This window comes from Parasteatoda tepidariorum, chromosome 7, assembly GCF_982258835.1.
Source record: "Parasteatoda tepidariorum strain Cologne lab strain chromosome 7, Ptep-v5.0, whole genome shotgun sequence".
NCBI classification, from domain to species: domain Eukaryota; kingdom Metazoa; phylum Arthropoda; class Arachnida; order Araneae; family Theridiidae; genus Parasteatoda; species Parasteatoda tepidariorum.
In genome coordinates, this window is record NC_141761.1 from 15435304 (window position 1) to 15449911 (window position 14608).

The 14608-nt window shown below is 32.1% G+C and overlaps 3 protein-coding genes across 4 annotated transcripts in view; 1 reads left to right on the forward strand and 2 right to left on the reverse strand.

Moving 5' to 3' along the window:
- Nucleotides 1-1515: 1515 nt before the first annotated feature.
- Gp93 (heat shock protein 90 Gp93) lies at nucleotides 1516-4755 on the reverse strand. The gene has a single exon (XM_016049853.5). The coding sequence runs from the start codon at nucleotides 4261-4263 to the stop codon at nucleotides 1921-1923; it is 2343 nt and encodes a 780-aa protein (XP_015905339.1). The 5' UTR covers nucleotides 4264-4755; the 3' UTR covers nucleotides 1516-1920.
- A 3132-nt stretch (nucleotides 4756-7887) lies between these two features.
- On the forward strand, nucleotides 7888-8769 carry LOC147806903 (histone-lysine N-methyltransferase SETMAR-like). The gene has a single exon (XM_087168628.1). The coding sequence runs from the start codon at nucleotides 7888-7890 to the stop codon at nucleotides 8767-8769; it is 882 nt and encodes a 293-aa protein (XP_087024754.1).
- A 2519-nt stretch (nucleotides 8770-11288) lies between these two features.
- Nucleotides 11289-14608, reverse strand: part of LOC122272057 (uncharacterized) — a 45703-nt gene continuing 42383 nt past the window's right edge. For both annotated transcript variants that reach the window (XR_015435365.1, XM_087167390.1), the window contains exon 2: nucleotides 11289-11670. Coding sequence is in view for 1 of the 2 variants with exons in the window: in XM_087167390.1 (XP_087023516.1) it covers nucleotides 11568-11670 (103 nt within the window). In the remaining variant the exon portion in view is untranslated. The remainder of the gene's footprint in view (nucleotides 11671-14608) is intronic.

The following is a 14608-nucleotide window of genomic DNA, read 5'->3' on the forward strand; positions in this document are numbered from 1 at the left end:
AAAGTATTGTGTGAAATTATTTTACAGCTTTTCCTAAAGTTGAATTTGTGAAGGTACCGCTAAACAGTAGTAAATTTGGCTTGGACAGACCCCTGTACTTTAACTACTAAAACAAAGTTTCAATTAGCAAACCATATTTTAATTTAAAATTGCGATTTCTTTTTTTTTCCTCTTGATTTTCTAAATGACAAAATAAATGTTACAGATTGTGTTTATAATGTAGTCATTCATCAAAAAATAAATAAATAATTAATCTATATATTTCTTATATTAAAATATAAATTTTTAATTCTATATTAAAATAGATAAGTTAGCTGAAAAAAAATTCTTAAAAATCTATGTAGTCATTGGAATTTTTTCCCCACAAAATTTCTTTACAGAAAATCAGATAATGTCGAAGATACTGTAAACACATTATGAGAAAAAAATACCACTTAATAATCCTACTGCTTCAAATAAACTTTGAAAGCTAAGAATGACACTATATCAGGAAAAAAATATCTGAATTCATCAGTTTTTTTTGTCATATTAGGGTAATTTTTTTAATATAACCTCAAGCTTCAAAAATATACTTTTTCCACCAATAAAATATAATGTAGATTTTAATTTCCCGCTTTTTCATTCAAAAGGTAGAATTTTAAACAACATTATTAGCATTATTTTTTGAAAAAAAAATCAGGTTGATGAATTATTTTCTACAGCTATCAAGTCTATATTACAAGAGCATTAAATGTTTACTTTAATCTGTACTTTCAATCTCAAGAATCAAAAGATTTCTAAAAATGTAATTTCAAATGTGTTGGAATTTAACACACACCAAGAAAGCAATTTCATTAACTGAAATTAATGCAGCAATTTATTTAAAATAAATTTTAAAACTAAGAAAAGAAGTATCAATAATTTAAAGTGTTTTTTAACTTTTAAAATCAATATATACATACAAAAAAATTAGTTGATTTAAATCAAGCCGATTTAAATCAACAATGGAACTAAGGAAAAAAAGCTGACAATTAAAACTAGCTACACAGTTAATAGCTACAAAAACAAAGGATAACTGGAAAATAAAACAAGCTAACATTTAGTAATTAGCCAAACAAGAAAAAAACATAATTTAAAAAAAAAAAAAAAAATAATGTAAAAAATAACTAAAAAAATAAGCTACTACTAAATAACTAGGGGAAGAAAAAAAAACAACTCGAAAGAACTGGCTGACAAGTGTAAAAAACGTAGCCAACGAACAACTCCTTAGCCACAGAAACTAATTTGTAGCCAAACTAAAACACCTCTGTACATTCGCTTCATTATATAACTTCTAATGCATGTTTCAATATAATCTTTTCTTATTACACAACATTTATTTATATTTCTAAGCACATTTAAACTGTAATTAATTCCAAAATAATGAACTACTTTTCAAAGGCGTAGTATTACATTTCCTTGTAGTGCCAACATGAGGGGAAATGAAGTATTATCCTAAAAATTATTAAAAGAAATTTAAAATGAAATGACATTAAGTCAGATGTCAATATTTTATTATAAATAATACAAGACTTCCTAATGCATAACCTATCTTTACATTTTATTACGGAAGCCTAAAAAACAGACAATTCAAACTTGCAGCACAGATGGTAAATATGAACAGACTGGCCCTTACAGATTAAACAGTTCTTTCAAACATACAGCTTCATTTTTTCACAATTATACAGGAAAAAAAAAATTTCATAGAAAATTAAAAAAGTCAAACAGAAACATTAAGATAAATTGCCTTTTGTTTACATAATTTTCATAGAAAAATCACCCATGTATTCAAGTTTTTAATAACCTTGAATTAAGTAATGCAATGATGGAAATCTATATAAATTAAGTTATGGAGTGAGGTGATAAATGAATAAGTGTGTCCGTTACTTACTAAAATACAGTTCAAAGTTCATCATGGTCCGAATCCGTAAATTCTTCCTCTTCGGCTTTAGTCTCTTCTTCTAAGTCTTCCACTATTTCCGGCTCCTCGTCGATCTGTGCGTCGTCGGACACGCCCAGCGACTTGCGAAGCAGGCTCTCAACACGCTGCGCAAAACTGCTTGTGTCCTTCAACATGAATCCAGACCTGAGTGTCGCGGTCTCGAACATGATGTTGGCCATCTGTTTGGCGGCCTCGTCCGTTTTATCGGACTGCACCCGTCTCAAAAGCTCTTTCATCAGTGGATGGCGAGGATTGATTTCTAGAGTTTTTTTCTGGCTCAAGTAATATTCTCGTGTCGTGTCCTGAATTTTACTGTGGGCATTACTGGAAGCCAATCTTTCCATGTTACCCGTCCAGCCGAACTGGCTGGCCACCAGAGCGCAGGGTGAGGAATGTAAACGTTGAGAAACAACGGCTTTGCTGACCTTGTCTTTTAAAACATCCTCCTCCAACCATTTTATTAAGGGTTCGTATTCTTTCATTAAAGAATCTTGTACTTCTTTAGCTTTTTCGCCTTCGTCTAACCTCAAACCGTCTTTCGCTACATTTTGGAATTTCTTACCCTCGAATTCGGGCAATGCAGAAATGGCATACTCGTCGACCGGTTCCGTGAGATACAGAACTTCGTAGCCTTTCTTCAATAGCCGCTCTACAAACGGCGATTTTTCAACTTCGTCTAAAGAAGCACCTGCCATATAGTAAATATGCTCTTGTTTTTCTTTCATCCGCTCCACGTACTCGGAAAGAGACGTATAATTTTTAGAATCATTCGAAGAAAGGAAGCGAACGAGTTTGGCCAGTCTGGTCCTGTTGCTCGGATCTTCGATGACTCCGAGTTTTACGTTCGTGCTGTATTCCTTCCAGAACTTTTCATATTCTTCTTTGGGGATTTTTTTAATCATGTCCAATGTTTTTCTAACTAGCTTTTTCTTGATCACTTTCAACAGCTTGTGTTGCTGCAGGGTCTCTCGAGAGACGTTGAGGGGCAAGTCGTCGGAATCCACGACTCCCTTCACGAAGCTGAGGTAGTTGGGCATCATGTCTTGGAAATCGTCCGTTATGAACACTCTGCGAACGTACAGTTTGATGTGGTCGACTTTTGTACCGTACCTGTTGAAAGATTCGGACGGTTGCACGCTGGGAACAAATAACAGAGATTTGAAAGTAACTTCACCCTCCGCGATAAAATGAGTCTTAGCCAAAGGATCGGATGAATCTTTAGTGATGGATTTGTAGAACTCGTCATATTCTTCGCTCTCAATCTCCGAGGGTTTCCGCGTCCAGATGGGCTTAGAAACATTTACCAGCTCCCAATCGCTGACAGTTTTTTCTACTTTCTTCGTTTTGGGTTTCTCTTCTTCACTTTCTTCTTCTACCTTAGCATCTTCGTCCTCCGCAGGAGAATCTGTAGTGGCATCGGTCTTTTCTTCCTCCTCGATGGGCTCTTCGACGGTTTCAGTTTTTGTGGACCACAGGTATATGGGGAAATTGATGAACTGGCTGTACTTTTTGATTAAATTACGCAAGGTGTCTTCTTCTAAGAAATCTCTCGCCTCTTCCTTCAAATATAAACTGACAGTAGTGCCACGAAGAAGAGTGGGCCCTCGTGGATCGTCCACGATGTTGAAAGCGCTGGCATCAGACTCCCATATATGTTGAACATCATCATTGTGTTTACTGGTAACAACAACTTTATCTGCTACTAAAAACGAGGAATAAAAACCGACGCCAAACTGACCAATCATATCGGTTAGTTCAGTCGCACTCTGCGTTTCTCCCACTTTTTGCAAGAAATCTGAAGTTCCAGACTTAGCTATTGTACCCAAATTTGCTATGAGTTCGGCTTTGGTCATACCTATACCGGTGTCGGTAATATGAAGAGCGTTATTTTCTTTATCACTTTTTATACGTATGTGAAGTTTTTCAGTAGCAGAAAGTGCAGCTTTATCGGTAAGAGAGAGCACTCGAATTTTGTCCAGAGCATCAGAGGCATTGGATATCAATTCTCTAAGGAAAATCTCTTTGTTTCGGTAGAGAGAGTTTATAATTAATTTCATCATACGATTTACCTCGGCTTGGAAAATGAATTTTTCTGCTTTTTCCCGCATTTCTTTAACTTGGGCGACATTGAGACCATCAATTTTGATGGCTTCTTCTTCCCTCTGCACGACTTCATCATCAGTTCTGGAACCATCTCGACTGCTTCCAATATCTTTTTCTACCGAAGGTTCATCAATTTCATCAGCATTTACAATGGTACATAGGAAAAATATACCCAAAATTACAAAGACTAGCCACCGCATCTTGCTACTTTTTAAAGAGTAATTACAACAATGCGACTAAATTTTTTCGCCGGTCTATAAGCTCCCATTCGAATAAACAAAAACCTGACGTGGATCTACGAGATTTGTCGTGTAAATTTATTATTGGCTAATTGTTTGGCACTTGGAGTTGAGTTGGCATCGAAATAAACCAACATGATTTTCATTAATCCATAGTTTCAATCACAAAATGGCAACAAAAATATTGTTACATTCGGATAGATATTAGCCTCAAATAAAAGGAAATACGATACCTATGTTTTAAGTGGCAACAGAATTCCTGTTTCAGGATTATTTCATTTAGTTTGAAGTTAAAGAGGATAGAATTTATTGCATATTCTCTGGAACTAACTTTTGTAACTCACAAATGATTTAAGACAAGAAAATCTCCTTTGTGAAATACAAACGTCTTTAACAAGACAATTTCAACTGAGAGAAATGGAAGGTGTTTTCTATACTAGGAAGCGCTGCTGGCTTTTAACCGCCCATATTTCCGGTTTATGGTATCCGGTGTATTTTAAGGCAATTTGTTCAAAATACAAATTTTGTTCTATATATGTAGGGTATATTCTTTATTCTAAATGATAATTTGCAAAATAAATTTAATCTCGCTACTCTAAATACTAACACTAGCGCCCGCATGGTGCTATGTTTTAAGGCTGTTGCTTGGCTGACTAATTTTTTAATAAATAGAGACGTTTGATTGGTCGATTGCCTCATCGTTTTCATCTTTATCGCTTAATCGTTTAGTCAGGCTTACTAGAATGGCATTTTTGTTTGGCGCAATTTTACTAATGCGCATGCTTGGTTTGATAAATTATTCAAACCAATCGAACTTCGTAGACAATAAATATAGAAACTTGTATACCCTCCTTTGCTTGTGTAAACACTGACAAGGACATAAAGATAGGAAGATCAATCACGTGAACTTTGACATCACTAGTCTTAATTGAATTTTTTGATTGTTTATTTGATTTTTATAGATTGTTATGATAAATAATAACATTCTGTCTCTGTGCTAGAAAATTCTGAGCACATTTTTTAAAAATTTTTTGAAGATTTATAATTTTTAAATTTAAAATGAAAAAAAATTATATATTCTTAAAAATTGATTTTTATATTGTTCTGAAATTCAAATACTTAAAATAAAAAAAATAAATAAAAAAAAAAAAAAAAAAAACAATTTAAGGGCTTATTAAAAAATATGAAAATAACTAGAAAAAATAAAATAATTAAAATAAAATAAAGAACAGTTTTATAAGCAATCTAAGCTGCCCAAAACATTTAATTTCATGAAGAACAAAAAATTGGAAAATTTTAATAATTGCTGACAGAGCCTCATAATTGTCTGCTAGAGCTCAATTAGTTTGTTATTAAATCTTTTTCGTGGTTTTCATTTGTGCGTAATGTAAATTCTAATTATTTTCGTCAAAAAGTCTTTCAAAATATAATTTCATTCCTGTATTTAAATTACAAGCAACTTTGATATCTGGATTGCGGACAAAAATACAGAAAAGTACAAAAAAAATTAGAGCATTTCACAACACTCACTTAGATAGGCTATACATCAAAGATGATAAAAAAAAGTGATTGATTATTAAAAATAATTTCATTGTTATAATGAACATTTCGATGTAATCCTATTACCATCAAGAAATCTGACAAACGTTTTCGTGGTTTTCCGTAGCTTGTATCGCAGAATTACTACTACAATAGCTTTTGTAAGTATGCTTTTATTCTGATACTTGAATATTAAGTTGCTTTGATTCCTGGGTTGTGTAAAAAAATATTAATATAAGAAGAGTGTTTCACAATATTCAGTAAGATGACAGATTGTTTTTCAAGGACGATGAAAAAAATTTTGGATTATAAAAAATAATTTCATTGCGATAATTAACATTCAGCTGGAAACCTATAACCATTCAACAATTTAAAAGACTTTTTCGTGGTTTTCCTTCGCATGTAACGCAAATTTGATTATTTTAATTTAATCTTCTTTAAAATAAACTATTCTTATAACTTTCATGAACATGCTTGCATTCCGATACTTAAATTGTTAATTACTTAAATTTCTGAATTGAATTAAAGATAATAATGACGTTTCGTTACATTCACAAAGATGATAAGCTTCACAAGGATGGAAAAAAAAAAGATTGGTTATTAAAAAATAATTTCTTTTAGATTATAAACATTTAGTTAGAATCCTATTCCCGATAAAAACGATTAAAAAAAATTTTTTTCGTGGTTTTCCTTAGCGTGTAAAGCAAAATTTGATAATTTTAATTAAAATTGGTAATTTTTATAGCAATTATACTTCGATACTTAAAATCCGACTTACTTTGATTTCCGGGTTTAGTTAATAAGAAGAGCTTTTCGTTCTGTTCAGGAAGATGGTACCCTATCTATTAAGGATAATAATAATAAAAAAATGGCTGTTTAAAAAAAATATTTTCATTGAGATGATGATGAACATTTAACTTGAATCCTATTATCACCAAGCAATTTAAAAAAAAAAAAACATTTTCGTGGTTTTCCTTTGCGTATAACGCAAAATGTGATTATTTTGATTTAATCTTAATTAAAATAAGCTAATCTTTTAACTTTTATAAATATAATTTTACTCTGATGCTTGAATTGCATGTTATTTTATTTTACATACCAAATAAAAGCAATCTGAAAAACATTTTCGTTTGTTTTTCTTAGCGTGTAACGCAAAGTTTGATAATTTTAATTTCAATTTAATCTTGATTACAATTAATTATTTTTATAACTTTCATAAATATTGTTCTATTCCGATACGTAAATTGCGAGTTACTTTGATTTTCGGGTTGAGTTAGAAACTACAAAAATATGAAGAACATCTCGTTATATGAGGGTTACTCTGAAATTTTTGAGATACGCGCAGACAAGAATTTACAAAATAAAAATAACGGTTTAATTTCAAAATACAAAGTGTATTTTAACACGGCAGACGATTTTTTACCGACTTACTTCAACTTGTTTAGCGTAGAATAAATTTTAAACAGAAGAGAAAATGGAGTTGACGCGTAAACATTTTCGCTCTATGATTTTCTACGATTTTAAAGCAGGATTAAATCAAGAAGAATGCGTTCAGCTTTTGCAATTAGCATTTGGTGATCTCCAGCTCGTGTTACTGTATTCAGATGGTTTAAAGAATTTAGCAGGGTTCGCAATTCTCTTCAGGATGAAGAACACACAGGAAGGCCAGTAATCCCGGATAATGTGTCTGCTATACTTGTTGTTGTTAATTTACGTCGCACTAGAGCTGCACAATGGGCTATTGGCGACGGTCTGGGAAACATCCCGGAGGATGATCCGAAGACATGCCATCACAATTTTGATCCTCTGCGGAGGGGATGGCACCCCCGCTTCGGTAGCCCGACGACCTGCGCGCGAAGTCGGGCACTCTACGGTAGCACAGTTTAACGAGGACCAATACCGCACACCCTCGGTTCCTACACAGACTGATCCAAGTGGTCACCCACCTGCACACTGACCGTTGCCAGTGATGCTTGACTTTGGTGATCTGCTGGGAACCGTGTCTTAACGATCAGTCCATTGCGGGACGTGTGTGCTATACGAAAAATGTTAAAGGATGATAATCGCTGTACCTATCAAATTATACAGAAGGAACTTAACATTAGATCCGCAGCCATACACAAAATTAAACATGAAGAATTACATATGAAAAAAGTAGTTTGCCGTTGGGTTCTCCATAATCTAATTCAACGACAAAAAGAGGAGCATGTCAGAATCAGTAAAGAAACTCTTAAATTGCTAAATGATGGTGACCACAGCATCATTTCTGAAATTGTAATTGGTGATGAAACGTACATACCGTTTTTTGACGTTTCAACGCGTCAAGAAAGCAAAGTATGGGTCTTTGAAGATGATCCCACGAAGATGAAAAGACAACGCGCACTGAAAAAAGTGATGTATGCCGCTTTCTTCAGAAGTACGGGATTGGTCAAAGCCATCAAGTTGGAAGGACAGACAGTAACAGCAAACTGGTATACCACTAAATGTCTTCCAGAAATTCTGCAAGAAGTGAATGTTAGGGGACTAATGCTTCACCATGACAATGCATCTTCACATACAGCCGGATTAACAGTTGAGTTTCTTAAACAAAAGCAAATTAAAGTGATAGAACATCCGCCGTATTCACCTGATTTAGCCATGTGTGACTTTTGGCTATTCTTTAATCTAAAAATGAACTTATGTGGACGTCGTTTTCCTTTAGAAGAAGAGATTGATGTGGCTATAAATACATTTTTTTCATCTATTCCAAGAAATGAATGGCTTGAGGCATTTAATCTGAGGAAAATTCGATTCCAAAAGTGCATTGATGCTGGAGGAGACTACTTTGAACACCTAAAATTTTGTAAGTGCAACTTTAAAAACCTAGTTGTATCTCAAAAATTTCAGAGTGACCCTCGTATTCACAAAAAAGTCTCTCAAAGATGCTAAAAAAATTATTCATCAAAAAAAAAAATTAATTACGATTACTGAGCTTTTGATTGGAATCAAGCAATCTGAAAGATATTTCCGTGGTTCCTCTTTACTTGCAATGCAAAATATGATTGTTTTCTTAAACTCTTATTCAAGCAAGGAAAAAAAAAAGAAACATTTATACAACTACTAACCACTCCAAAAACCAGAGTAAATGCTTTATAATAAAACTGATACGTCAAGAATTTGGAATTATGAAGAACTTGCCTGTATATTTTGATTCAATAAACTGATCTATTTTCTGCTTCCCTTCTTACAATTTTTTCCTAAAAGTGAAAAATGACTTGTTACTTCTTCTGACTCTTCTACATTACTGTTTGAAAATTTGACGGGTCATCAGGATGTCTTTCGTCAACATCTTAATAAAATTCGAGCTAATAGTATTGTAATTGTAACGGAGAAAATATCAAAATGATGAAATGAACATGAACTTTTTATACAGTGTTAAAATTCAAAAACTTAAGTACTAGGGTTCCTATGATTTTACTAATAACTTATTCTAGTATGTCATATTGAAATATCTGATATATGTATACTGAAATATCTGATATATGTATATTGAAATATCTGATATATGTATATTGAAATATTTGATATATCTGGAGAAAAAATTTTTCTAACCAAATATTCTTTGAATCAGGAAAAGACAAAAAAAAAAACTGTTGATTTTTTTAAAATATACTTGGCATTTGATCACAAACGCCTTCAAACTTTGTTCTCGATAAAAATAATTTCAAATTATTTTAATCCTTCATCTCTTATTAACCTCGTTATATCATGTTTTTGATCAAAGTTCGGCAGCGTGCTTGTTTTTTCTCTCCTAAATATTAATTTGATTTTGATCCCTACACACGTTTTTTATTCCATTTCTTATAATGATTCGTAAAATATATATTAACGGCCCGGATTAGAGAACTACAGAATTATCTTCTTCAAAAATGGCAACTATTTAATTTAAATTTGATCCTTTTGTGTGTGTGATCTCACTCAGTGTCAACCATATCCATAGAGTAATAAACTTATACTTAACTTATATAAAACTTATTTATAACTCTATGAGCATATCGGTGTCACGTATCAATGACATCCGATAAAAATCTAACTCTCAATGCACTTGAGGTGAAGGGATTAATTGAATGCTTAATAAAATAAGAGCCTTCTTTGATGATATTTTTTTTAAATTAGTGGTGAAATCCTCTAATAATTATGTTTAAAAAATCGTTGCAAGAAAGGTTTGCAAGGATATATTTTTTTCCAGACGCATGCGAGTTAATTCAAATCAAATAAATGTACTATATGTACTCTCTTTTTCTTTCTACAGGATTACAACAAATTAAAGAGTAGATAGATATATTTATCAAGGCATTCTGCAACAAAGTAATAACATAGTACAAAGGTACATATGTTTGTATTGATTTCTGTGTATATATATATTTTTTTTTCTGTATTTGCTTTCAGAATTTTAGCTGTATAATATTTTATAACCGAATTCTGCTGCGATAGTAATTTTTCTTAAATTATTTTGTAAATGATTGATTATTCATGAAGTACATTAAGAAGAGATTTGAAAAAAATAAATATCATGCGTAAATGCTTTGGGGTTTTTTCCTTCCTTCTTTTTTCAAGAATGTGTTACGTTTATATATATATATATATATATATATATATATATATATATATATATATATATATATATATATATATATATATATATATATATCACTCATCGCAACTCATTTAATTTAATTACATATAATTTAAAAATATATCTCAGTTTTTACAAAAGCACGTGAAAATTTAATATTTCATGCAGTTTTTCATGAACACCAGTTATTTGTTCTTCTAAGAATATAGTGTTTGTTTTGCTTGCTAATTACAGATCCCCATTTGTAGAGCACCCTGTTGACATGAATGAAATATTGTAAAACTTATATAGAATATAACTGTATTCTATATAGTGATTAACTCTTCTTAACCTGAATTATTTTCTAGTTAGCTAACTCTAGCAGAGATGACAATGTGTCATTTTTTTTAGAATTAAACCTTTTTCAATTATAATGATTTTTTATATGGGCATTAAATGAAATAAATATGGATGTGGAGATATTCTAACTAGTATTTATAAATAAATTCATTGCAATGAAACTCTACATAAAAGGCATTGTATGCTATTTTGAGATATTATTAAAATCTTTACCTGTTTTTTTTACCTTAAAATCATCACGAAAGCTGGCATTTTTTTCAACCTTAAGACACATTGGGGAATAAAATGAAACAAAACATTCGAAAATACTATTCGATGGCTCTGTTATATTGTAATAACAGAGTTAATCGTAAGGGTAGCAACAGAACAGGGGAAAACAGAATCATTTCTCTAGATCTCCATGATTCCATACAAAGATCAGGGTCAATCAGAAAGATTTTAAATCAGAGTTGTTCAATAATTATCAAAGCAAACTCGGAAAAAAAATACCAAGTAGGTTTTTTTGTAGCATTTTATTAAAACATATATAGTATATATATACACTTAATAGAACACAAATCAAACATAATTAAATATAAAATTAAATGTAAATTATATGTAAAATAATTTGTGGTAAATTGTCAGTAAGCATTTGTATATCATATAAAAATATTGATACTATATCAGTTAATTGGTAATGTTCATGAAAAATCATGGTATTGTTAAGTTTTTAACACTTTAATTACAGCCTGGCATAAATTTGATGAATAATAAAGCAAGCAGATTCCTCTAATTAGAAGATAACGATGACAGTACAAGGAACAGTACAGCTTACAAAAAAGCCACTTAAATTCGAAAATTCCACTCGTGAAAAGATTCCAGAAAGTTGTAATAATCTGTAACAAAAAATTTAAAGTATTATTTCTATAAAGATAACTCTGTATCAATTTTCTTAACTAAATCAAATTAATATAGGGTTAATATAAAAAATACTACTATATAATATATTAACTCTGTAAATAACCCAAGTATTATTAAATATATCTTTAAAACAAATTAAACTGTATACTAATTCAATATTACAGTCACACAAAATGAGTAATACACAGTCATACAAAATGAGTAATACACAGTCAGACAAAATGAGTTAGAATACCCGATCCACCACACACATACACACAACACAAAATGAGTTTAAAAAAATGCACATAATATTACAGTCACACAAAATGAGTAATACACAGTCATACGAAATGAGCAATACACAGTCATACGAAATGAGATAGAATACCCGACCCTCCACACCCATACACACAACATAAAATGAGTTTAAAAAAATGCACATAATATTACAGTCACACAAAATGAGTAATACACAGTCATACGAAATGAGCAATACACAGTCATACGAAATGAGCAATACACAGTCATACGAAATGAGATAGAATACCCGACCCACCACACCCATACACACAACATAAAATGAGTTCACACAAAATGAGTAATACACAGTCATACGAAATGAGCAATACACAGTCATACGAAATGAGCAATAGACAGTCATGCGAAATGAGATAGAATACCCGACCCTCCACACCCATACACACAACATAAAATGAGTTTAAAAAAATGCACATAATATTACAGTCACACAAAATGAGTAATACACAGTCGTACGAAATGAGCAATACACAGTCATACGAAATGAGATAGAATACCCGACCCTCCACACCCATACACACAACATAAAATGAGTTTAAAAAAATGCACATAATATTACAGTCACACAAAATGAGTAATACACAGTCATACGAAATGAGCAATACACAGTCATACGAAATGAGATAGAATACCCGACCCACCACACCCATACACACAACATAAAATGAGTTTAAAAAAATGCACATAATATTACAGTCACACAAAATGAGTAATACACAGTCATTCGAAATGAGCAATACACAGTCATACGAAATGAGAAAGAATACCCGACCCACCACACCCATACACACAACATAAAATGAGTTTAAAAAAATACACATAATATTACAGTCACACAAAATGAGTAATACACAGTCATACGAAATGAGCAATCCACAGTCATACGAAATGAGAGAGAATACCCGACCCTCCACACCCATACACACAACATAAAATGAGTTTAAAAAAATGCACATAATATTACAGTCACACAAAATGAGTAATACACAGTCATACGAAATGAGCAATACACAGTCATACGAAATGAGATAGAAAAACCGACCCACCACACCCATACACACAACATAAAATGAGTTTAAAAAAATGCACATAATATTACAGTCACACAAAATGAGTAATACACAGTCATACGAAATGAGCAATACACAGTCATACGAAATGAGATAGAATACCCGACCCTACACACCCATACACACAACATAAAATGAGTTTAAAAAAATGCACATAATATTACAGTCACACAAAATGAGTAATACACAGTCATACGAAATGAGCAATAGACAGTCATACGAAATGAGATAGAATACCCGACACTCCACACCCATACACACAACATAAAATGAGTTTAAAAAAATGCACATAATATTACAGTCACACAAAATGAGTAATACACAGTCATACGAAATGAGCAATAGACAGTCATACGAAATGAGACAGAATACCCGACCCTCCACACCCATACACACAACATAAAATGAGTTTAAAAAAATGCACATAATATTACAGTCACACAAAATGAGTAATACACAGTCATACGAAATGAGCAATACACAGTCATACGAAATGAGACAGAATACCCGACCCTCCACACCCATACACACAACATAAAATGAGTTTAAAAAAATGCACATAATATTACAGTCACACAAAATGAGTAATACACAGTCATACGAAATGAGCAATACACAGTCATACGAAATGAGATAGAATACCCGACCCTCCACACCCATACACACAACATAAAATGAGTTTAAAAAAATGCACATAATATTACAGTCACACAAAATGAGTAATACACAGTCATACGAAATGAGCAATACACAGTCATACGAAATGAGATAGAATACCCGACCCTCCACACCCATACACACAACATAAAATGAGTTTAAAAAATGCACATAATATTACAGTCACACAAAATGAGTAATACACAGTCATTCGAAATGAGCAATACACAGTCATACGAAATGAGATAGAATACCCGAACCACCACACCCATACACACAACATAAAATGAGTTTAAAAAAATGCACATAATATTACAGTCACACAAAATGAGTAATACACAGTCATACGAAATGAGCAATACACAGTCATACGAAATGAGATAGAATACCCGACCCTCCACACCCATACACACAACATAAAATGAGTTTAAAAAAATGCACATAATATTACAGTCACACAAAATGAGTAATACACAGTCATACGAAATGAGCAATACACAGTCATACGAAATGAGATAGAATACCCGACCCACCACACCCATACACACAACATAAAATGAGTTTAAAAAAATGCACATAATATTACAGTCACACAAAATGAGTAATACACAGTCATACGAAATGAGCAATACACAGTCATACGAAATGAGAAAGAATACCCGACCCACCACACCCATACACACAACATAAAATGAGTTTAAAAAAATACACATAATATTACAGTCACACAAAATGAGTAATACACAGTCATACGAAATGAGCAATCCACAGTCATACGAAATGAGAGAGAATACCCGACCCTCCACACCCATACACACAACATAAAATGAGTTTAAAAAAATGCACATAATATTACAGTCACACAAAATGAGTAATACACAGTCAT